This window comes from Struthio camelus, chromosome 1, assembly GCF_040807025.1.
Source record: "Struthio camelus isolate bStrCam1 chromosome 1, bStrCam1.hap1, whole genome shotgun sequence".
Taxonomy (NCBI): domain Eukaryota; kingdom Metazoa; phylum Chordata; class Aves; order Struthioniformes; family Struthionidae; genus Struthio; species Struthio camelus.
The window spans coordinates 98,278,597-98,302,085 of record NC_090942.1 but is presented as its reverse complement, the minus strand read 5'-3'; the positions used below and the strand labels follow the sequence as shown (position 1 = coordinate 98,302,085).

General features: G+C 39.7%; 2 protein-coding genes across 14 annotated transcripts in view; one reads left to right on the top strand and one right to left on the bottom strand.

The window, feature by feature from the left end:
* The window catches only part of CMSS1 (cms1 ribosomal small subunit homolog), a 250,534-nt gene that overhangs the window by 89,463 nt on the left and 137,582 nt on the right, over nt 1-23,489 (top strand). The gene's annotated exons all lie outside the window — the stretch shown is intronic.
* FILIP1L (filamin A interacting protein 1 like) overlaps nt 1-23,489 on the bottom strand; it is a 215,544-nt gene that overhangs the window by 87,876 nt on the left and 104,179 nt on the right. For all 8 annotated transcript variants that reach the window (XM_068960150.1, XM_068960135.1, XM_068960126.1 and 5 more), the window contains one exon: nt 2,530-2,816. In XM_068960150.1, the coding sequence (XP_068816251.1) occupies nt 2,530-2,799 (270 nt within the window). In that variant the 5' untranslated portion in view covers nt 2,800-2,816. The remainder of the gene's footprint in view (nt 1-2,529; nt 2,817-23,489) is intronic.

Below are 23,489 nucleotides of genomic sequence, written 5' to 3'. Positions count from 1 at the left end.
GTGTGCATGCGAGTATGAAACCATACTTTCTGTATTTATAATAAGTATGTAGATGTGCACACAGTTGCGCACGTGCCCTCAGATAACAAGCAGCCTTGTGGCTTCAAGGTTTTTTTGGAAGTAACTACAGAAGTGGCATTATCAATTTGTGAGTGCATACTAAAACACATTTTAAAAGGTAGCAATTAACATAAAGTGGTGTTATCTGGAAATGAAACATGAGATTGGGTTTCCAAAAATGATGTCATATTGGAAAAAAGAAAAGTACAAAGTACACTTTTAGATTATACTTTTTAAGAAGTCTCTGCATTCATTTTCTTAATCATATAAAATATCTGATGACATCCTGTTGCCGAAGAGTAGATACATTGTGTTCTCATATATTTTAGAAATTCTTGCACAAACTGGCAGGTGCACATTTCTTCCTGGTTTACATTGCTGTCTAAGTTCATGCTGGAGAAACATGCTGTGTGTATCTGCATATCTGAAATGTTCTATAGATTCCCTTTTTTTTTTTTTTTTTTTTTTTAATACAAAGGAAACAAATACAATGCCTTCTTGCTGTAAAGTTCTTATCCCGTAGATATTAAGTTGGAGGGGAAAGAATACCTGCTGCAAGTGTTGCGCTACCTATTTTGAAGTAATGATCATGTTCTTTCATGAGAATATCTGATTAAGTGAAGATTTCCATTGGGGGCAGATCTGGTTTAGGTCACTATCTTCCTTTGGGTTGTGCCCAGCCACCTTTTCCAGTATCCTCTGGTGGTGAGGGTTACCCCCTGCCTCCACAACAGTGGCATAACTGCATGACTTCTGTCTCTTAAATGTCCGTTGTTTGAAACAATCCGTTAAACAAAACGGAGCAAATGCTGATCTTGGAAAGGCAGAATAGGAAGGGTGGGAATCGGAAAGAGGGCTGGATCAGGATAAGGTAGCAATGCCAGTCTGACTGCTGTTGACAGAAGCATTCCTGTACCCATATTTGTGTTTCTATTTAAAAAAAATAAATCTATTTCTAATCCTTAAGACTATGGAAAAAAACCAGAAGAGTGATCTGTGTGCACCTGAAGTGTTCTGGAATGGGAGAGTAAGGGCATCCAACTAGGTATGGCATCTAACTTTGAAACTTAATTGTGGTTGGATTGACAACAGATTTTTAGAAGATTTGACTTGGCATTATAGGAGGTGGAAAGTTGGGAATAAAAAAGAAGGCTTCCTACTTGTTTCATTTATAATGCTTTATTTTGAGTGACAGGCGCAATCTACAATTTTCATTTCAGCTTTATTATGTTACAATTTCTTATTTCATCCTGTTCCAGTTTTAAATATAAGAGTATAAGCATATATGCGTATATATACACATTGGCTTCAATTTCTGAAAGGAAGAGAGAACTATTTGGGAGGAGCATGTGACACCTCAATTTTAATCCAAATTAAGAAAGAGCAAGTGAGCAGAAGGCAGAAAAAGTAGTGTTTCACAAACACACAAATTGTCCTGTTTTCACATGATGAAATGTTCCATAATAATTAGCAGGAGACCTTAGAGATGGGTACCTCTGTGGAAAAAGTATTAATATTGCATGTGTGTTCTGTAAAGCACTTCTATAAGCATATATTATTATGTAAATATATCCTTATGTTAAGAATGGAGCTACCCAGGTACTGTCTAGATGATGAACCCTGAAACCATGTGGTGAAGCCATTTATGCCACTTTTGGCCAGTTTGATCGCCTCTCTGCTGGTGAGCGGTTTTAAGTGGCGCTGTCACTACTTCTGTGCAATCAGCCTGCCACAGAAAGATCTCCTCCCTTTCCCTCTAGAAACCTGGTTCCCTAAATTATATGTGGCCAGGGTGGGCATTGTTTACCATTTGGCAGCTGGCTCCTTTTTTCAGATAGAAAAATTGTCTTATCTTTGAAATGCAGTATCTTCTGGGCTAAGCGGCTCCCAGCACTTACCTACTCTTCATCTTACAGGAACTAAAATGGGCATTTTGAGTTGCTAACAAAGGATGTTAGAATAGAGTTGATTAAGTTACTTCTGGTGACCTGGGTCATACTGATTCATAGGGACTAATACTCATGACTTCTTAGGAGTGGGGAGATGAGATATAATTACGTGACAGGTCTTGAAAGTCTCTAAAACGTTCTCCAAGTAGTTTTTACAATGACATAATTTGTATTCTAAGTACTTAATAGAACAGGACAGCGTAAGAGGAAAGTTTTGTGGGCTCTCTGCTTTGAGAGTTATGTGATCATTCACAGTGGACCAAGAATGTTTCCAGTCTGACAAAGATATATTGTGAATAAATTTTGCTTGCATTTTGGGGAGGTGCAAAGATCACCTTTTCCAGCTGATAGCTATTCCTAGCATTTGGATAAGTTGCATTTGTATGTACGTTGCGGTTTATGTTTGTCCTCCTGCAGCAAATTAGGTAGGATGTTTCCTTAAAATGAAAGCAGTATGTGTTTGCAGTAAAGTGAAAAAATAACGCTTTGATCTGGAACATAAAATAAGAGAATAAATCACCTGTAATTCACCCTCTAGGATGCTAAGAAGAAATAGTAGGTCATCACGAGAGAGATCCTCTGTTTTCTTGAAAGAACTTCTTTGTTTTTTCTCTGCCTTAGGGCTGCTTAGGATGGTGCCGGTTTGGGCTACAATGTCCTTTTCCTTCTGCCTTCTTTGCACATTTCCTCTCCCACTATAACCAGCATCTTCTTTATGGCGGTCTTTTGGCCTTTGCTGGCACAGCTTGGATCTGGTTGGGCTTTCTGTGCTGTTACTTCTGGAGCGCATGGTTTATATCTCTGAAGCTGAAGGGAAGGGAAGAAAAAACAAATATTTTCACTAAAAGAGAATATAAAACTATTACCATGATTCACGGAAGGTAGTATTCCCTCCAGACTAGAATTTTTCCCTGCTGCACATAGCTCTGTATGTCATCTGAGTGGAGCCGACAACCTCATGTCAACCAACAGCGCTAGGCTGTGATCTTTACTGGATGTTGAGGTGTAGTGAAGTGCTTGAGTCTTACTGGTCCTATGCATTTGCAAGAGTTACATCCTTAATATTTCCAAAGGCAGCAACTTTATCGGCAGCACCAGATACATCACAGCAGACTCAATTTCCCATTTGAGAGATAGCGGGTACCTTGCCTTTCAGATAGTGCTTCTATGGTGAGGCAAGTCGAAGTTTAGAGAGCTTTCACCTGAAAGATGTTTCTGTTCATATTGCTTAACATCCCACCCCTTACTGGGATAGCTATGCTTTGTTTTTCTTTCTCTTTCCAAGGGAGGGCACAACAAAAGCTGTCCTCCGCTACCATGAGTCACACAGTTACCATTTTGCCAAATATGGGCTATGTAAGAGTCAGCACATCCAGAGCACAAGGCAGAAGCCTCAATTTAAAAAAAAAATTTTAAATTATTTTAAAAAAAAAAAACAGCCCCCCAAACCCCCACCTTATTGATCACAGTGTCTCCTCTGATAACCATGGGGTGTGAAAACATACTATTTCTTTGGTGCTAAACTCTGAGGCTGTAATACAGGTATTAGTATCTAGCCAAAGGGAGAGCCTATTCTAACTAGGCAGCTTTGAAGTGCTGCAGTTACATAAATATGCTGTAATTCCTTTGCAGATTAATGAGTAACACTGTATAAACATTGATTAACCTCAGGAACTCTGTTTTGCTTATCAATGCTAAGATAAAGGATTGAATGGATTACAGTCTACCTCTGCAGGAAAGCTGTGATGTGGTCACAGGTACAGTCTAGCAGACAAAAGCCTGGTCATGCTGTTGAAGGGTGAAGTTAAGCAAATTCCAAATTCAAATTTGCCACAATTTTTCATATTAAATTGTGAGGCTAATGGCTCAAAGTTCTAAAATCAGCTTCTTGGGCATTACTTTGGAAAAGAAAAATGAAAGAAAGGCTCTAGCTCAATAAAATCATTTGAAGTAGTGATTTTTAGTCAGAAAATTTGTTATCACCTATGGTAGGCTGGAGACGACTGTGCTGCTGCTTTTTGGCCTCACAAATCCATGACTGGTAAAGTTCTTCTAGCACTCCCTCTTCAGCCAGGTTGTCCATCTAAATCTTAAACTTTGTGACTGCACTCTTGAAACATGGTCATTTTTCACTGAGTGCTACAAATGCATCCTTCTGTTGTCCTATTTGCAAGAACTGAGGAAGGGAAAGAAGCTTTTGTTTTGGTTTGAATGATGATTGATAGTGGGGAAAAATGATCAAAAACATGACAGGAAAAATAAGGGAAATTTTCTATAAAGCTGAAGTCTCTTCCACTCTAATCCAAAGCACTCATAATATCTTGCGTCTTTCATAAGAGAACTTGCTTCTCTTATGGTTTCCGAAGACCAGGGTGTGTCAGATTTGCGCAGCAATGTGCACTGAATACCTGTTTTGTGAGGCCGTGCACTAACAGTGTCACGTTAGACAGGACCTCGTTATAGTGCATATGGGTAACTGAGAGCTGATCATAGCAGGCAGCCAGCCAGCTATGGTCCCTGCTTATGATTAATTGAAACTGGTGTTCATCCCATCCTTTCAGTTTATAGTCATTTCTTTTCTTTCTTTGTGGTCTGCTTATTTGGCTTACTCACCCTTTACATCTTGCTTATGGAGTATTACTGTTTTGGAACAAGGCCTTTGGTGTCCTTGGAGTATAAAACTCTGTCTGCCTACTTGGCTTTTACATATGGTTAATGGCTAGTGATTGCAACGTTGCCAGATGTGGGAGTTGCAGGTTAAATCAGATGACCTAAATTCCCTTTGAGCTTATGCATGCACTCTGCTGCAAGTATAGGGTGCTGCCAAACGAGTAAGTAGTCCAACTTTGTTTTCCCCGCATGCATGCCACGTGCAGCAGCAGTCTCAATTGGGCATCAGACTCGTGACAGCAAGTGTAAATATGGCTTTCCTCGCTGAAGGAGCAGCGGAACCAGTGCATAGCAAAGAGGTTCATACCCTTTAAAGCTTTTTGAGTTGGCTGCGCCTGGAAACAGGATTTGGAACCTGAAAGAACAGTAGTCGCAGCAACCCTGACAAATCAAACACTCTCCCCTTCTTTCTCTTGCACTTCACACATGCTCTTGCCTGCAAAGCCCCATGCTGCAGACAGTTTTCACAGCTGGAAAGGGCTAGCTTTGACTGCCTTTTGAGCCTGTTGGGCCTGCTTCTTGATCTGCTTGATCAGTCATTACTGCACTGACAAAAGGCACTCCGTGCCTGAGAAGACAGGTTGACCTGCCAAATAGATCACCCTCCTGTGGACAAAGTGCCTTTGCAGAATTGCAGAGTGCTTTTTTTTTTTTTTTTCCTTCCCTCTTTTCTTCCTACTGAGCAGAGTCATTACCTGCACTTCCCTTGCATCTTGTTCTGGCATTCCTGAATGCCAGTGCATCTGCTATTAAATCTGCTAATGAAAATATTTGTTAGATTTAGCGAAGAACACAAATGATTAGAGACTGAAGTGGCATACGTACTAAACGTATGCTTTAAGCTATTTATTTAGTTAGTTATGTAAATGTAACTGACATAAGAGGCACAAACACGCTGGTATTAATAAGTTACCATATTGACATATTCTTTCTCTTTTGATTTATTTAGGCCGCCTTATTACCTGTACAGACTATTGGTTGGCATTCTTATTATTTGTACAGAATGTTGTCTGTTTACTTTATGGTACTAGAGCTAACGTCTTACTTGTGGTGGTCAAAGGCTATATGTATGACAGATCTGGAGGAAAAAGGAGTGTTTCTTACTTGCTCAATTGATAGTGATATTTGATATGAATTTGAACTAGGATTTGGAGAAAAACAGACAAGATTTCAAGCACACATTTATTTTTAGTTCAAAATTAGAGGCTGTCAAGCTTCAAGCTCTGCACGTTGTCTGATGCTAATGCAATTTTCTGCACGTGAAATCCATAGTGTCATGAATGCTACACACACATAGAGAAAAGCTACATGAAGTGAGAACTAGTACTTCTTAGAGAAAAAATGCAACTTAGTCATCTTATTTTCTTTACGCATTTAATTTGCATCTTTTGCTCACGATTTTCTATATGCTGTTTGTTCATGTCCAGCGACACTAGCTAGCACTTAGGATTTGAGCTGATGAGCTAGAAGTCTGACCTGAGATACACAGGCAAAGGCAAGCAGCACAGAATTACAAGCTCTCAGTCGTTGTGCTTCATCAGTTTAAGCTGTTCTGTTACACTACTTACCTTTTCTTATAAAAGGAGAGTAATTAAACATCTTTCAGTAAGCTGATAGTGTCTTAGAAGATGTTTTTGGTCAACAGCTTCATTTAATCAGTATTTCTATTGCTTAGTCTTTTCTGTGTCTTTGTTTAAAGCTTAATTTAGTTTGGGTAAGTGGGAATATTTTTGTGGTGTTTTTGAGGCTTTTGATTTTTGAGAAGATGCCGAGGGGAGTATGCTGTTTCCCAAGCTTATGCTAAATGGAGATGCAGTGATTAGACACAAAGGACAAACAGTACCATGCGCTATTTCTGAGCTTGGGAAAATAAAGCAAGGTTGGTACTGTTGGAAGTATCGTAGTAGAGACTGTCAGGTAAGATGGCAGGGGACTGGGATCTCCAATGCAGCTGTCTTGCTTGATGAGTCTAGATAAGGCAGTTTAACATTGTGTTTCACGTAATTTTGGAAAATTTTATCTTTTTTTTGTGTAAAGTACTTTGAGATCTTCAACAAAACCTGTGTAATATAAAAGCATAATTATACCAAGTGCAGCCCTACACATACTCTTAACTTTCTGCTCCTTTCCCCTTTATTATTTCTGGTATGGATGATCAATATAAAGAGGAGATGTTAAGGGAAATTGGTGCTAAAATAGACTGGCCTTGCTCCTTGCCTCAGGTCATGGTAATTTCATGGTATTAGCTGTAGGAGGCCTAGAGAGTGTAAAGTCCATGGTGGGTTTTTAGACTGGAGGGAAGTTCTGAAGGAAGCCTCCGGAATCTGGGCTTGATCTGCTCAATTTCTTGTTGTTTGTTCAGAGAGTGGTAATTAGGGAACAAGGGACTGGAAGTTTATCTTGAACTTTGTGAAAGAACTGAGAAGAGTAAACATCTCATCCACCTACCTTGAAACTCCTCCCCATCTTCAAATTGTCAGACCCCTCGATGCAGCACTGTTCAAGTGACTAACCCTCAAAGTGCTCCTGAGAGTTTGGATAGGATGTTAGCTGCCCTGTGCTGCCCTCTTACCATGGCACAGAGGTGATCCCTTGTAGTCCAGAGGGTGATGGTTTTCTATAATGTTATTCAGCTCTTGAATGGCTCTAGTATAACATGAGAACTGGAAACAGCGTCACTTAAAATTTTCCAGTTGTGTATTTTGGTGTAGCGTGTTATTTTATACTTCAAACAACTCTTTCCATGTGCTTGAAGGTTAATGAAAAGAAACTTTTTTTTTTAATAAGGTGAAAATATTAATAGGCTCATAAAATTTGTGGATATCAGTTGTCTCATGGCGCTCAAAAAGGTCTCTCGTCCCTCCAGAGCCAGGGCTCTCAAGATCAGCTTAATGAGTGGAAAACTTTCAGCCAGCTTTCACATGGCATATTGATGGGGTCTGTGTACAAAAAAGGTTATCTTGCAAAAAAGGCATAAAGAAGTGTCCTGTTTTGGAACAGGAGTTGTTGCTCACCGTACAGAGTCTCTGTGATTTCTCCTAGAGCGTGGGAGATTTCTCTTGCGTTTTGTGGCAAACTCCAGACAGGCACTAATTTAAGCCTGTTTCTCTGTACCACCAAGTAGGATGGCAGTATAAAATACCTTGGAAAACAGCTAGCAACAATGCTAAGAGATGAGAAGGCAGAGGAAGATATTTGGCTGGGGGTGACCTCTTATCTTTCATCTCTTTTAGAGTAATCATTACACAGCAGAGATTGTAGCTACAGCAACAGAAGAAACTAGATAGTCATTAGCATTCTCATATGAAGCTTTTCCTACAGCTGGGCAATGTCTGCTTGCATCAAAACAAATAAGAGTTTGAAAGGGACCTAGTTCATGATTTCCTGTCACCTGAAGTCACAACCAACCGTGCAGTGGGTATTTAATCCAGATGGGTCCACAGATTGGACCATACAACCCTGACCCTGTGTGCTTGTACCCCAGATGCCACACGCTCTAACAAACTAAGTTTTTAATTGTGGCTTTTGACCTTTGCAGTACATGTGCTAACTGAAGAGAGCAAGGCCTGTATTCCACAGTATCATAATACTTTGTTTCATATTACGGTGTGTCTCTCTTCCTGAAGGTTTTGCAGTGGTATCTTGCTTTAAGTCACGAGGTGATGATTCCAAGGCTTGCCAGATTCAGTGCAGCTTGGTAGACTGGTCCCAGTTTCAAAATGGAGTAAGTGAGGGCTGCATTGAAAAGTTCTGGAAAACCAGATTATCACAGGTAACTTAAACAGCTACATTTGAATCTATTCTTGGTGGTTTTGTTTTTGTTGGTTTTTATAATTTTGTTTTCTGCTTTGTTTTTTAAAGAGCTTGCTCATCTCTGAACATGTATGCTGTCTTTTTGCGTTAAAAGGAGAAATTTTCTTCTCCTTGGTGAAGAGCAAGTAATCTGTGGGATCAAAATATACTTTCCTGAAGAGCCAGATGAATAAATGACCAAATGTTTCTATGATGTTAACTTGGTCTCCACCCTCTCAATCATATTCTGAAGGAGATGAAACTGCATTTGTCTCTTTGGCAGCAGCGAACAAGCAGGTGGTTCAGAAATCCCTCACTTTTGTGGGAAAGACTGAAATATCTTTCAGAGATTACTTCACCACAGACACCGTAGGGTTTTAAGAGACATCCATTTTTTTTCCATCTATTTTTCCCTTCAGTGTTTTCTCTTTAGTCAGTGATTGACTTATGAGCTAACAAAATCCCTCACAGGACCAAATCTTCCCTTAATCCCAGGGCAAGGATCCTGAATTGTTGAGAACTTGCTTTTTCTTCCCAAAATCCATGACTAAGCAAGGAATTATGTCTTTCTGCTTTTCAAAATCTCTTAAAGGGATATAGCAATGCTTTTGATTTCCTGAAATCCTACCAGCATACTTATCTTTAAAAGGAATTGTGATGCTGTTGCTCAGCCTGCCACTGTAAAGGGAGAGCACAAAAGCATATAATGACTTTTGGAAAGAAATGTCAAGGCCACCTTCTTCTGTAGAAGTCCCTCACTATGGACATGGTTTGGGGCAAAAAAAAACAGTGGTCTCGCCTTTGAGACAAGAGATTTCTTCCCATCTCATGTAGCAAAAGCTACTTTGAAGCATCATGTTCAGCTCTGTGCCAGATGTGCATGCCCGAGGAGAAGTCACTTTTATGTCCTGTTTCTCCTGCTTTCCTGTGTGGCTGTGTGCCAGGCAGGGGGCAGGCACGGGAAGGGACTTGGGCCCAATCGCCACATCCCGTCCTCCTCCAGAGAAAGGATGAGGTTTGTCTTGTTCTTCTCCAGTAGTCTTGCTTGCCCTCAGGCCACATCAATCAAACCATGCTGTGTCACAGGAAGAGATGAAAAAGTCCTTTTATGAATTGGAATCCCTGGATCTGGTCACCTCAGTAGCGTCAGTGAGCCTTTTCTGCAATTGCTGCTGCCTGACAGAATGCACATCTCAGTATTACGTCTTTCATCCTTCCACTGAGCGGACAATACAGTGCTTTGTGGTACATTGGCACTACTTCCAAAGATACAGCCCGCCCTTTTGGGCTAACTGCTACACAGCATTTTCCTGAAAACCAGTTGCAGTGGCCTCTATCCAGAGGGCTGTTCTGTTTTACCTTGGCTGATTATCTCATTGGATCTGTGCTCTTTATCACAGTAGACTCTTGTGCTCTTTTGGTGCATAGCCCAGGTAATAAAGAGAGTTCTCTTCTTCAGTGGGTGCCTCACCTGGGGGCTCTGTGGGATAAGTAAGTGTTTCCATCCTGGCATGGAATCTGCAAAGCCAAACTTTATCTGTGAGAGCTGCTGAGGGTTGGTTACCTGCCTGCCTGACACGTCTGTTGGCGTGCTGTGTGCAGTCACAGGGAGTCGAGTAGGAGCAAGAGAGAATAAATGAGGAGTCTGTTTCTCTCTCCTTGGATCCTGTCAACTCTTGGTCTTTGAAATCCCCGAGGGTGCTGCAGGAACCGTTCTGTCACTATTTAGAAGAGCAGTTACTCAAATGGGAAGAAAATCTGGATTCAACAGAGAATGTAAATACTCCCAGACAGGAAAAGTGCGTGGGTGAAAATTAGATGTCATTTTTGTGCCAGTGGTGGTTTATGTTCATCTGATCACTAGCTGGCTTTCTCATCCCTCAGAGTCAGGGAGCCTGTTCTGAGACAAAAAGATGCCTTTGCAGCGAATTAGAGAGAATTGTCATGTTACTCAGCTGAGGGTAAAGGTGCTGTGGCACTCTCGCTAGACATTGTTTTCTCTTCCTCCCCCTTTTCCCATAGCATTTTGCCCATAGGCACTGATTGTGACTATGTAAGGTCTTCTTCCCTGTCCATTTTGCACTTGAGAGCTGTAGAGTCTCATAATATTTTGTAGAAGAGTGTGTCTGTGCAGAAAGTTTTCACCAGTTCCTGCTCAAGAATATGGCTATGTCAGTTGTTTGTCTTCTCGGTACTTGTGTGTGATCTTGTGATTCAGGTCTTCACTCCTATTCACAGTGGTGAAAATTCCCAGGGTAATTATAGCTGGCGTCTCAAGTCGTGTTCTCGCACATAAGTTTGTGTTCATACTGTGGCAATTTAAAAATTCTGTTCCTAATGCTCTGATAGCATAACCTGCTTGTTTGGAATGAACTTGAATTTTTCAATATAGGAAAATATAGTTAGTAATTAGTATATTCCTATTGAGAAATGTCAAATCCTGTTATATGTTAGATCAGTTTTACGCTGGGTTCTTCAAATGGACTGTAAAACCATGGTAAGCATTAGATCCTGAACTCAAAGTGGTCTGGGTACTAGTCCTATTTTCTCCGTGGTGATTCTTGAGAAAAATCGGAGTTTGGGCTCTGTGCTGTGTATCACATAACATTTCTTTGGCACAACTGGGCACCTGTTCTGCAGTCACAAAGCCCTGGCTTCCACGCAGGTTCCCTTTCGGAAATCAGGGCTTTGAGAAAGTGTTCTAGCACAGTTTCTCCCTGTCTCCGGTCTTACCTTGGAACTTCTTTTATGTAAAACACAGACACTTGCGTTACTTTCTGCTCCTGCTAAACATTTTGTCTGTCTCTTCCACAGACTGACTGAAACTCTTCTAGTTTGTGGTCCAGCATTTTGCTAAGTGCGTGGTAATCTTAGAAAATTACAGTACGCTTATTACATTATACATGTACAGTTTATATAGCAAATGGGTTAGACATAGTAGATTTATTTGAGGTGGTTTATCGCATGTCACAAGGCTAGAATGCACAGCTGAGATATGGTAAATTGACCATGTATCAAAGCTCTTTCTTGGATTCGCCTTTGAACTAGACCTGTTTAAAGATTTTGGTTTTAATGGGAGAATGATTCTGACATTGTACATGGACTATAGCTTGCATGTACAATAGCAGTGACAGAGCACTAGCATGATTCCATGCTTTCATGGGCTGAGGAGTTTGAGGAGGAACAAAATTAAAAGAGTTGGAATTTCTTTAACTTCCTACTTGTGATAATTGAGGGTTATGGGGAATTTTATGCGATTACACTGAAGTGCTTTAAGAGATTAAGATGGGCAATTTTTTTCCCTATTTGCTCACCTGAGTTTAGCTTTATCCTTTTGTAAGTAAAAGGTTTCACACACTTGTTTTGTAATTAGACACTTAAAATGGGTGCTTTCTAAGAATTAGTGCAAGAGATGGATATTTTTGATGTATGTGCTATTATAACATTGAGTTCCAAAGGTATGAAAAGGTAAATTGTACGCTGCCATTATTTCTGTTTCTCTTTCAGTGTAAAACATGAATCTCTCAGTTTTCTGTGTAACAGATTTTTATTAGTAAAGCATACTGAAATAAAACTCAGCAGCTTCCATTTCAATTATGTGAGTTTGCACTGTGAACAGTTTTCTTTTTTTTTTTTTATAATCATAAGAAACAGTTGACATTATTTAATACACTATGGTTTAATACTTATTATTCAGCTGCTGTAATCTTCGTTCTGGTGTATAATTATTCTGTAATTGCAGTGTTATCCAAAGCAAAAACTGAAAATAGTTCTACATGAGAAGAAAATGTTTCTATCTTAGAAATTATGCACCTAAATTCATCCTTTTTCCTAAATGCCCTGAAATTAACTGGGTTGTAGACATTTACGTAAGCAGGAAAATGCAACTTCAATTTAGCTTAAGTACTGTAAACTATATGGCCAAGTACACTTTAAGGAAGACAAAAAAAAAAAAAAGGAAAAGAAGCTTAGGTAGAGAGAAGCTGAATTAATGGAGCTTGGTTTGCTCTAGGTCTATGTCCATCTACGTACACCAAGCATTAACAAAGCTAGTTCCTCTCCTCTTTCCCTTTGCTTTTCCTCCTCGCTTCTCTTAATTCTTCCCACTTTTTCTGTGGCCAACCCCCATAACAACCCCAAGTTTCCACTGCCTCCTCAGCCTTCTCTGTCTCTCTTCGACAAAACCTTTAGTTTTCTGAACTGTTCCCTGCAAAGTTCCCCTCAGCCCTGATATGCTCAGCTCTTTTGCCCTTCCCCAGAACACCTGGGCATAAGGTAGCAGGGGCTGTGGCTGATTTTGAATCTCACATTTCAATTTTTCCTCATTGTGGCAGTCTCTTGGCTCTTTCCAAAGGCACCAGTTTTCCTGAAACTTGTAGAAACGTCATTATCTTTGAGACCTCTTACCCTTTCTCTCTGACTTGAGCCACTGGCTCAGAAGGGGACTCCTGGCTGAACCAGGTGCGTAGCCTCGTTGCTTTAGAGAAACGAGCTGAGTAAATCTTTAGGAATAGCAGGTTGGAAACTTCTGCTGACCTTTTCCCAGAATCATACATCATGAGGGTATTCATGAAATTGAATGGTGACATATTCAGACTTGTGAAACAAGTGGGGTTTTGCGTGGTGCATAACATGTTGATTATGTTACAATACCACAAGTGAGATCACTGCTGAAGCAGGGTATTTGAGGATTCAAAAAGGGGCTAGCTACTCTTATTTGTAAAATAAGAATATGCAAGAGTATAAACAGAAAGAAAAAATATTTCTTATATACCTTCCAAAACAAAGCTACTTTGTTTTTTAGATTTCAGGACTAGCGAAAATGTTTTCTGTAAGGGTAAGTAATTTGGCTTCTGTCTCCTGAATGTTTCTTTTTCTATTTGTTTGTTTGCAATTTTACTAAAGGCGTTTTTAACTGACTTTTATTATATGTTCAACAGGTTACTGATGTGATCTAGTTCTTATATTCGTAACTCAGGACTTAATGTTTCCAAACAGATCCATGTGCCTGACAGGCACATATGTGTCAGGCATATGTGTCAATATCTGTGGGTTTGGTTTTTACTCTCCCCATTCCTTTCTCCATTAGAGACTTAATAAAAGAAATCTTATAGAGGCCCTAGTCAGGATTAGTTAATCTCCTTGTACCAAACATAGTACAAATAAACCTGAAGAAACTGTCTCAGCAGCGGAATTCATTTTGTGCAAGTCTAAAACACTCTTGGCAATTTTAAAATCCAGGGGAAGTTTCTCCATCAACATGGACATCTAAATGCTGTGGGTTAGCTGGTCACCCCACTGGCAGGCATATACCCTTCCTTCCTTGGGCTGAATGTGTTTTTGATAAATGGGGAATCTAAAAAGCAGCTATTTCTGACTTCTTGACAAGATAGATTATTGCCCACACTTATTTTGGTGTCTTCAGCAGAGCTGAAAGAGCCAAAGAGCGGTCACTGTGTGCTAATCCTATAAAAATTTACAATTGAGTTTTGTGACATAAAGATTTAAATTTTTTTGCATTTTTATAGTGTTAACCTCCTCCAAAAATCTCCTGCCTTCCTCAGAATGGGAACATGTAACATTCTATTTTAATCATCTAGGCAGACCTGAAATTCTGTCAATTGGATATTTTTCTTGCGATGTTACTCAGTAGCATGTCAGACCTCTTCATTTTTTAAATTATTTGTTCAAAGTAATGATGGGCAAAGCATAAATAGAATGTAGAGAAGTCCATAAGAATAAAAGACAAAAGAAGTTTAAATCATCCAGTGCAAGTCTTGTATATCTGACTTAAGTGATTAAGTCCCTGCACGCCCCTGTACGCAGAGGCATGCACACTCGTGACTCCGCCAGCCAACACACCATCTTCAGTAATATGGCCGTTCCTTTTTGGTGCAAAGTAGAATGACGGAGAAGTGCTTGTGACAAGCCATGTGCTTGTGTGCCCTTAAATATGCTGCTAATGTGGTATAAGGTCATGCTGAAAAGCAGCTTCTAATCGCATCTCTCCCCAAAGAATCTAATTGAAGAAATGCAATGTTATGATATTATTAGCTATAATAGTTAGGGGCAAAAGAAAAAGAAGAAACTACTGGCATTTCTTGTGTTTCAGTGTCTACTTATGTGTGTGTGTGTGTGTGTATGTCTGTGTATACCTTTTTAGGAATGTATTTGTGTATTTAGTGTGCACCTATGTTATTCTTAGGTCTTAGTTACACAAACAAGTAACTCTATGCTTGGGGTTTTGTGGCAAACACTAAATAAGTGGTCTTTTGTTAGCTTGCCGCAAAAGAGCTGTAAATAGAGTTGAATTACCTTGCATTTGCTATCAGTGAAAAAGGTAGAATGTAAGATAACTTGTTAGCTCACAGTAACTGGTCCAGAGTTTCCAAGACGAAACTTCTTAAACCCCTTGTGACTATCTTCATTTCAATTTCAGTCATTTTTAATCCAGGTTTGATGTTTGCATGGAGTGCCATACATGTATGAGTCGTGAAATAGGCAGCAAGGATCATAGTGAGAACTATGGAATAAAAATCTGCACCTTCAAAGTGAGTGTGTATTAATTTTCTGCTTTTTCTTCAGGGGTATTTTTGACAAGCATAGCTTTGCTGAGACCTTTCTTTGTGTGAGAGTATTCTCCTCAGCTTTGTTTTTCTCCGCACATGAAAATAAACCACAGACTTTTAAATATCCTGAGAAAAGTTTCTTCAAAGAAAGATCAAAAGTCTTTACTAATGTCTGAGGAAGTGGCATGGCTACCTCTCTTGTGAACTCATGTCTATGGAGAGCTGGCTAAGACAGTCGAGATCATTATTCCATTGGTTTGCTCGTTTGCAGCCTACTTGGAAAGTAGATGACTTGTTTGGTGAGGGAGAAGCGGGGCGAAAACCTGCAGATGCCCCCTAATGTTGTCATGACATGAATAAAATAACTTGTGATAAACCAAAATCTCGGTTTTCCATCGTATTGTGTGGGATGGTGTACTTAAAACAATTGTTTTGGCACTTCACGTATTCAGAACTTCTGTATAAGGATTAATTGATTGGTATTTTTAATATACAATTGTATCCACTTTTGTGGCTATTGAAATTATGTGAAATATCGAGATATAGCTTTCAGGGCTTTCTGAAACTGTATTTGATTTTCTTCCCCGCCTGCCCTTCAGTGTCCCATCATCTTTTTTTGCATCTGAAGCAACAGAGACCACACATCAGGCAGGTTCTGGAAGTTTGTGAACTTCTGTCTAATCTGAAATTCCCAAATTTAAAAAGCTTTCAGGAAAATTGATTAATCTTTATGCTTCCTCAGTCCTCTTTTTTTTTTTTTTTTTTTTTGTGCGCTGTCTGGCAATGGAAGGTATTTAGCTCACAGAAGCTATTTAGAATAATATTGTTCTGTTTGGAGAATCTTACTGCTTTTGTCATGCTGGCCCCAATCATATGAGATTGGCTTGTGTTTAAACCTAGGATTTCTGCGGCTTTTGTTCTGTTTTATTTTTAACCAGAGCCCTTCACATAGTCTCTATCAATGACTAGATTCTGCTGCTATCTAGAAATCAGACAATAACCTTTCGTTGGTTTGTCTTATCAGATGTGAAATCACTAAAGTTTCTTTTTCCTGTATTTTAGATTCTTTTAGTTGTGGGCTGGATTTTCCTTAGATGTTCCAAAGCTGAGACTTGTATTACGTTCTGCGGTTTTGTTGTGTTCCTGTAGTTTGGGAAATACTGAGAGTTTTTTTTCATGTCTTGTAGTACAGAAACAGTGTGATTGCACGTTATTATTCTGTTAATGTGTTGTCGTTAATGATGGAAAAAAGTTAAGTTTGTAATAACAGACTAACATGTCTTTTCTGAATGAGACAATTTTTGAGTTGTGCGAGAAATCTGCTCTGATATTTTGCTTTTTTTGAGGTACAACTGTAAAATAACACAACATAGCAAAATGTTGACGACAGGAGAAGATTCCTCGCCCCCACGCTCACATAGTCCATATTTAATATCCGAATGATATATATCCAGCTGCTTCTTTACCTGGAGTCCAATGGGAACTAAATCCCTCTTAAATCATCAATCCTGTCATTGCAACTTTTCTCCAAACATATAGTTACACTGTTTCCTATTGAACAAGTGTTATAGATTTTGATTTTCAGTGTAAGGAAAGAATATTGGAGAATGGCCTGGGTTCTTTCCTACCCTTTGAACAAGGAGTACGGCTTGACTGTGTCCCATACCACTGTCATCGTGTCCCACAAATGCTGCCCATGTGCTTGTGCTGTCACCATGATTTGTGGTGACTGATGGCGGATTGCGTGACTTTCTCCAGGGAGCCCTAGGGTGGCAAGGTGCTCGCTGCTCCTGAGAAGTTCTCAGTGCTTTCATTTCTGGACCTGAGTGGAAGCTGAAGTCAAGGTAGCATTAGTGTTTTGAACTGAAATGTCCTTTTTTTTGTTACAGGAATTGCTGTTCATCCAGGCAGATGAACACAAAGGAAACATGAGCTTCTAGGTTGGATTCTCAAATCAGCAGTATAGTTGGTTTTTCGTTTTTGAAGCAGTTGTTTCATTGTCTCAATTTCAATTGAGATTACCTATTGCCTGAAATAAGCCAAAGTAAAATCATGACTTTGTGATGGCTTTTTTTATATTGTTCTTATTAATTGGTGACTGTGGCTGTATGTGTTTGCCAGGAAAATGTGAAAAGCACAGTTTGAGAAGTAGCTGTACACAGTGAAATTAATTTTTCTGTGTGTTCAGATTACAGGTTTTACTGGCCATGGCATTCATTACTATTTATTGTAATGGTTTACAGTTTTGGACGTTCCGCTCCCCTAGGAGTATGCCCAGGTCTGATGACGCAACTTTGGAAAATGCAATAAATATGCATTTGAAACCACAGCTTTCTAATAGGAAGCTTTTTAAAAGTTGTAAAGTTAAATTGCCTCCTCCTAGAAAAGAAGGAAGCGGACTGCAGTTTGGTAAGCAAGGTAGTTGTACCTCCTGTGTGTCCCTGAGTTCTCCCCCTTCCTTGTTTGAAATTGTATGTCTTGAGGCCACCCTCCATACTTTGACAGAGGGCAAATGGGGAAAATTCATATATTCTTTTTGTTGCTTCATAAGGACCCCACAATTTTGCTACATGAGCTTCATACTTGCAAGAGAATGTTGTTGATTTGTGGTCGCAGCTGTGACTTCACCCTGGTTTTGATTATACTGTAGCTGAGCCCTCTGGAAGGGGAGAGCAAGCAAGGCTTACTTCAGAGGTGGCTTACAGCACATACTGTCATTTGTTCCTTTCTTTGTTTTTCCACTTGTTCATATAAAATATGGCTGTGGTCAGTTTCTAGCCCAGTGGCTAATGGGAGTCGAGTAAAGGCATTTTGCAAATCTAAATGATGTGGACGTATGGATATTTCACAAGGTTCTGATACTCAGAGAGGTCCTAAGGCTGTTTAAACGTGCCTGCAGCCTTCCCCTCACGTAACGGTATCTCCGAAAAAGCCCACTTAAAATACCTGCTGTCCTTTTGGAAGTGTGGTGATTAAAATTAAAGCAAATTTTGATAATACCCAGCTTAGCTGCTCAGCACCCCTGGTCATATGGTTTGCTGGAGTTCTGTTACGTATATGTTGGCCCTAGAGGAATTGCACTAAACTTTACTGTCCGTCTTTGTGATGGCTAGGGACAAAATAGGGTGCAACTGGACAGATGCACGGTAGGAAGCAGAAGATGCCCTTCTGCTGCCTGCATCCTGTGTTGCAGTTATCACCAGAGGATCTTGGAAGGAGCTGCTGCTCCCTGACCACCGATAGCGCAAACACGCTGATGTGCCAGAAGAGTCCTAGTAGAGTCTCTTCTTTGATCTCAGTGGCAATCATGTTAGATTCCTAGTGGTATCTTCCTCGCAGGGGAGGGCAGATCTGCAGTTGTTTAGGTGTGTTAAAGGAGGCATGGGCAGGTGACTATAAAGGTTTGCATTTACATGCAAGTCCTTCCTAGGGAAGCAATGACTCATACCATGCAGACGTACAGAGCCTCCTTAGAGCTGCTGCTGAATAGGACTTCACGCAAATTGTTTTAGCTGAAGGTGATGTTTAGCTCCCGAGAGCACCATGCCTCTTTTTTTTTTTTGCACATAACCAGTGCTAATTTGTTGAATGTAAGACAGCATATTAATGTCATTTCTGAATGTATCTGTGCACTACATCACCTGAGCATGTCCTCCTTAACTCCATGTTATGGAAGTACATACATCTCTCCTAGGCGTCTATGAAAAAGACACTTTCTAGTCAGACTTCTAACGTTCAAGTTTACTTGCGAACATTTGCCTAGCATTAAAATCTAAAGCAGCCCCCTGTTTGATTTCTGAACGGTTATAAAGGAGTCTTTTTAATACACAGCAGGTGGGTATGTAGTGATTAAACATTCCTGCACATTAATAATATTTATATTCTTTCTCTAAGAGGATAATTTTTTTAGCACTCTGTTCCAATCAATTCTGTTTCGAGTGGGTGAATAAATATTTAAGAAGTGTTAACAATAGAATGGATTTACCTTGATTGAGACAATATACAGCCCTGAACAACTCATTCCTGTATGTATGAACAATGCTGTTTGAGGAATGGTCACACATCATAGCACTGCTCCAACACCAGAAGGTTATGTTTTCTGCTCAAATAAATTTGTAGAGTTAAAATTAAAAAAAGACTTTTGAATGAAAGACTAGAGAATGCCTCCTCCTGCATCGTTTGACTACCACATAACTAGTGCGCAGTCAGAGCACATGTGGAATTCTGCACGCTTTTCTCATGAAGGTAGGCCCATTAAAATCTATGGGGCTGCACGTATAAGATTGGATTACGGGGCTGGGGATTGTGTTTTTGTGACCCTTATTGCCAGTATAAATCTGAGATTGACCAGACTACACTTAAAGGAAAATATGTTTAATCAAAGTGTAGCTTTTATAAAGTCTAGTATTAACACAAGTCTATTCATTAATTAAAGAAAAAAATCTAGAGTAAGTATGATGTTTCCTCCTTACTTTAAGGTTTAGTGATTTCCTTGCCATATATCCTTTAAACAAAACAAAACAAAAAAAGCTAAAAACCACTAGGATAGGAGGAGGGCAAGGTGTTTACCTGATACCTGAGAAGTAAACATGACTGTTCTAATTTGACTTTTAAAGTTAGAACTGAAGGAAAAATCAAAAGGAAATTCATATCCTGGTAAAAAGTAAAGTAAATTGTGGCTCAGAACACTGATGTTAGCAAAGAAAGCAATAACATTTTCAATGCACATATTGCAATACACATTCATACTTATTTTCTTCTTTTACGTGAGCCTAAGACATGCTATGTAAGGTTTATCCTTAGAGTGCTCACGTGATTAGACTGTTTCTTTCATCATTTGTTTCATGAAAGTTAGTGCTGCAACTTCCCCAGCTATTTATGATTATTTATGTATTTATTTAGAATGCATCTGGTTCCAGGCAAGTGCTTCAGTAGGTAGTACTCCTTGAGCATCAGAGTTTGTTGCAGGAAATGTAATTAAACTGGAATGGTTTTAAGTTGTCTTTCTACAAACAAGCCAAAGGAATTATTTTTGCAGCCTATCAAGAGAGTTAAGTAAAATCTTCAGTCTTTTTTTGCTAAACTAAAAACAGTTTCCTGAAAATGAGTGTTCTAGTTTTAGTGCTGTTTTGGACAGTGTTTGCAGAATGATATGTGCACAAGAGTGATTGTTATTGTTTAAAAATCAAGTCATCTTTACCTTACTGCGTTGACATTGTGGATTTCAAAATGCATATTGATGCTGAGAGGGTGTTAGAATGCACTTTTTTTGCTTCAGGGTCTGCATGACGAAAAACCTCTATGGCAAATTCCTGTACTGCAGTGCTCTTCATCTATCTGTTAAACCGAGTGTCCAAACTGAAGTCCTTTACACTCTGTGGTCAGCAGGATTTGTTGGAGATGTAAGGTTTGAAAGATCTGGACTAGATATAAGTTGGTTTAGCAAGTTGAACCTGATCCTAAATGGTTACTATTGTTCAGGGCCCATAAAAATAGTTTGTAGGCTTAGTCAGAACTACAGTAATAAATGTAGTGTGCAAGCTTTGAAAAAAAAAATACATATATATATAAAATATATATAAACAACAGGATCCTGTGAAGTTATACAGGCCACCTGTGCAAGACGTAAGCCTGTGGAGATTTCGAGCCCTCTTCCCAAAGGGCTTGTACAATAATTGTAAGAAATAGCTTTGTTGAATTTGCAGCTGCCTTGTTAAGCATAGACCCTGGTCAACTGCTCCCTGGCTTGGCAGGTACGACAAAGGTAGGATTATGGCCGTTGTCTGACCTCTGGAGTGCTGGTGGTTGCCAGCATTGCTGTTAGGGGACCTGTGCAGAGTTGCTCCCCGTCAGACTGGGCAGCTGCCAGGGGGCTGTCCCTGGCTCCCGTATGGCTCAGGGCTTCCCTGCTGTGTGCTGGCACCCAGAGCATCCCTGCACCTGCTCACTAGCTGCCCGGGACAGGCAGGAATGCCAGCGGAGAAGCACAAGGATGAAGGGACAGGAGAACCTGGCAGGAAAGAGGGAAGCCATTGGCAAAACGCGTATACGATGGCTTTGGTGAAGCGGCTGCCAGTATTGGTGTTTCTCCTTTTGTTTTGCAGAAGTTATGCATTTAGGTGTTTTAGGATGAATGAGATGGAGAGTCTGCAAGCCTGTGAATAACACTGCGCTCTATTGTGGGACACTCGAAGAAGGTTCCTAATTTTTCCTCAGTGTTCCCACCACATAGACAATTCTACCTCTCCTAGCTAAAAATGTTTTTTATGTATATGCTTTTTATGCTTACATATATTTTTGTTATTTATGCATATAGTTTTATATATATATATGCTGCAGATAATTATATATCTATATGTTAATTGACATATTCCACAGTGAGGAAAATTGTGAGGGCTGAGACCTTGACATGTGACCTTATAAAAAAAAAAAAAAAAAAAAAAAAAGGATGGCTCTTTGTCCAGAATCAGGTATCTTAAGATAAATGTCTACATTCAGATGTGTAGAGGGATGTAGGAAGAGATTTTCCCACTAGCTGTGTGTATGTGGTCAGTCTAGGCGGCTCTAGTCAGTGAAGAGGGACGGGCCCATCAGAGGGCATTCCTGTGAATTCAGGACTGCGTTCCAGCTCAAGAGGAGCTGTACTTTCTCCATGGGATATACTGGGAGCCTGAAGAGACGAGTTGGTCGAGTACCTAAACAAGGAGTTGCAAAAACTCCTCCTTTCTGCCTTCTGCACTTTTCCTTCCCAAAGAAGTAAGCATTGCTTCTCAGAGATGTTGAACTGGAAGTTCAGTACAACATATTAGAATTTGTTTTGCTGGAGCCCTGCAGAATTGTTGTCAGAACTGTAGCAGAAAAACTATTAAAATAGTAGATGGCTTATCAGCCTATTTAATTAGGTGTTTTTAGTATCTCTTAAAAATTTCTGAAGTAATTGTTGTTAGTTGTTACTCAGCAAAGAGGGCTGGTAGAGGGGATCCCTGTTCATTATTCCAGAGAAACTTCAGCTCAGTATCTAGCGCTGGACAAAAACCAGAGAGCGTTCAGAAAGACTAAGAAAGAAATTTAGACAAACCAGAAAGCATCATTATGCCTTAGTGCAAATGTATCTTTGGTATTAGATGCAGTTTAGGTTCCCTACTTGCCTAAAAAAATATGGAAACACCAGCAGACTAGCCCTGCTCTGTCTGCTAGGACTGCTAGACCGGGACTGTTCAAATGGGAAAGTAAGTGCCTAATAGGCATCTGATTTAGGACTCAGAAATCCTGAACGGCTCACACATAGTAAATGGCAATAAGTTTCTCGTAGTGTGAAAATTGGGGGTTATTCAGTGAAGCATGTCAACATGAAATTAACACAAGTAGTGTCATGTTCTTCCTTGCATGGCACAAAGTCACACTGTGGAAGTCAGGGCCACATGATGTTGTGGAAGCCAGCGGTTTTAGTGAATTTGGTAAGAAGATTCACGGAGGGTTGATTCAGTTGTGGTTGTTTAGCAGGATGTTCTGGAGGCAGCTTAAATCCTTAAATAACAGCTGAGGGCTACCAGACTACTCTCTTTGGTCTCCTGTTTGGCCAAGCGTGGCCTGTTGGCCCCTGTTAGAAAGGTTTTGAAACTAGTTGAACCTCTGGTTGTTCTTAGGCATTTGTCCTTACCGTTTAGTATACCTTAGACGTTACACTGTCAACGTGCCAATCCCTTTTAAAGCTAGGTAGTGGAATACCTTTTGTTGTAATCCACTAATCATTTTACAGTAGGTAGGCATGCTAGCTTTGCCTATGTGATATTTTATTTATCAGTAGCTACAGCTGTCACAAGTCATTATTTCCATTGAACATAGTGATTCATCTTTCCGTGAGGTGTCATGATATCTTACAGTGGGAATGAAATTTTAACTCCTGTCACCCCTCTCTATAAGGAAATACTTAAATTACAAATGGAGACAGGGCGTTATGTTTGAATACAAATGTTTTCCGTAGAACTAGGACAACATTAAGAACTTATATTTGTCTCTGAAGTGCTTTAGGCAAATTTAGTTATTGGTTCAGGGCTAGTATCAGCATAGTAGTCATGGAAAAAGAAAGCTTGCTTTTATGGAAAAGGTGGACTTCAGCTTAGCCTTTCAGATGTGGCTTAATCCTAATCAGAAAAAATAAGTTCAAGTGTAATCCCTAGGATATTTCAGTGTTTTTTCCCATGATCAAACTGGTGGTGGTGGTGCTATTCCAATCAATGTTTTAACCAATAAATTTATTTCTGCTGTTTTATTTTTATCTGTAAGGTAGAAATTTGCCTTGCTTCTCTCTAACCACTTGCCTTAGTAGTCTATTAAAGATGCTAGTTACTTTGGAAAGACCTCTTGGCCAAGAGCTAACCTCACAAGCCCCGCTCAGTGTTTTACTGTAACTCCACATGAAATTCTGGAAAGAAAAATCATTTAGAGA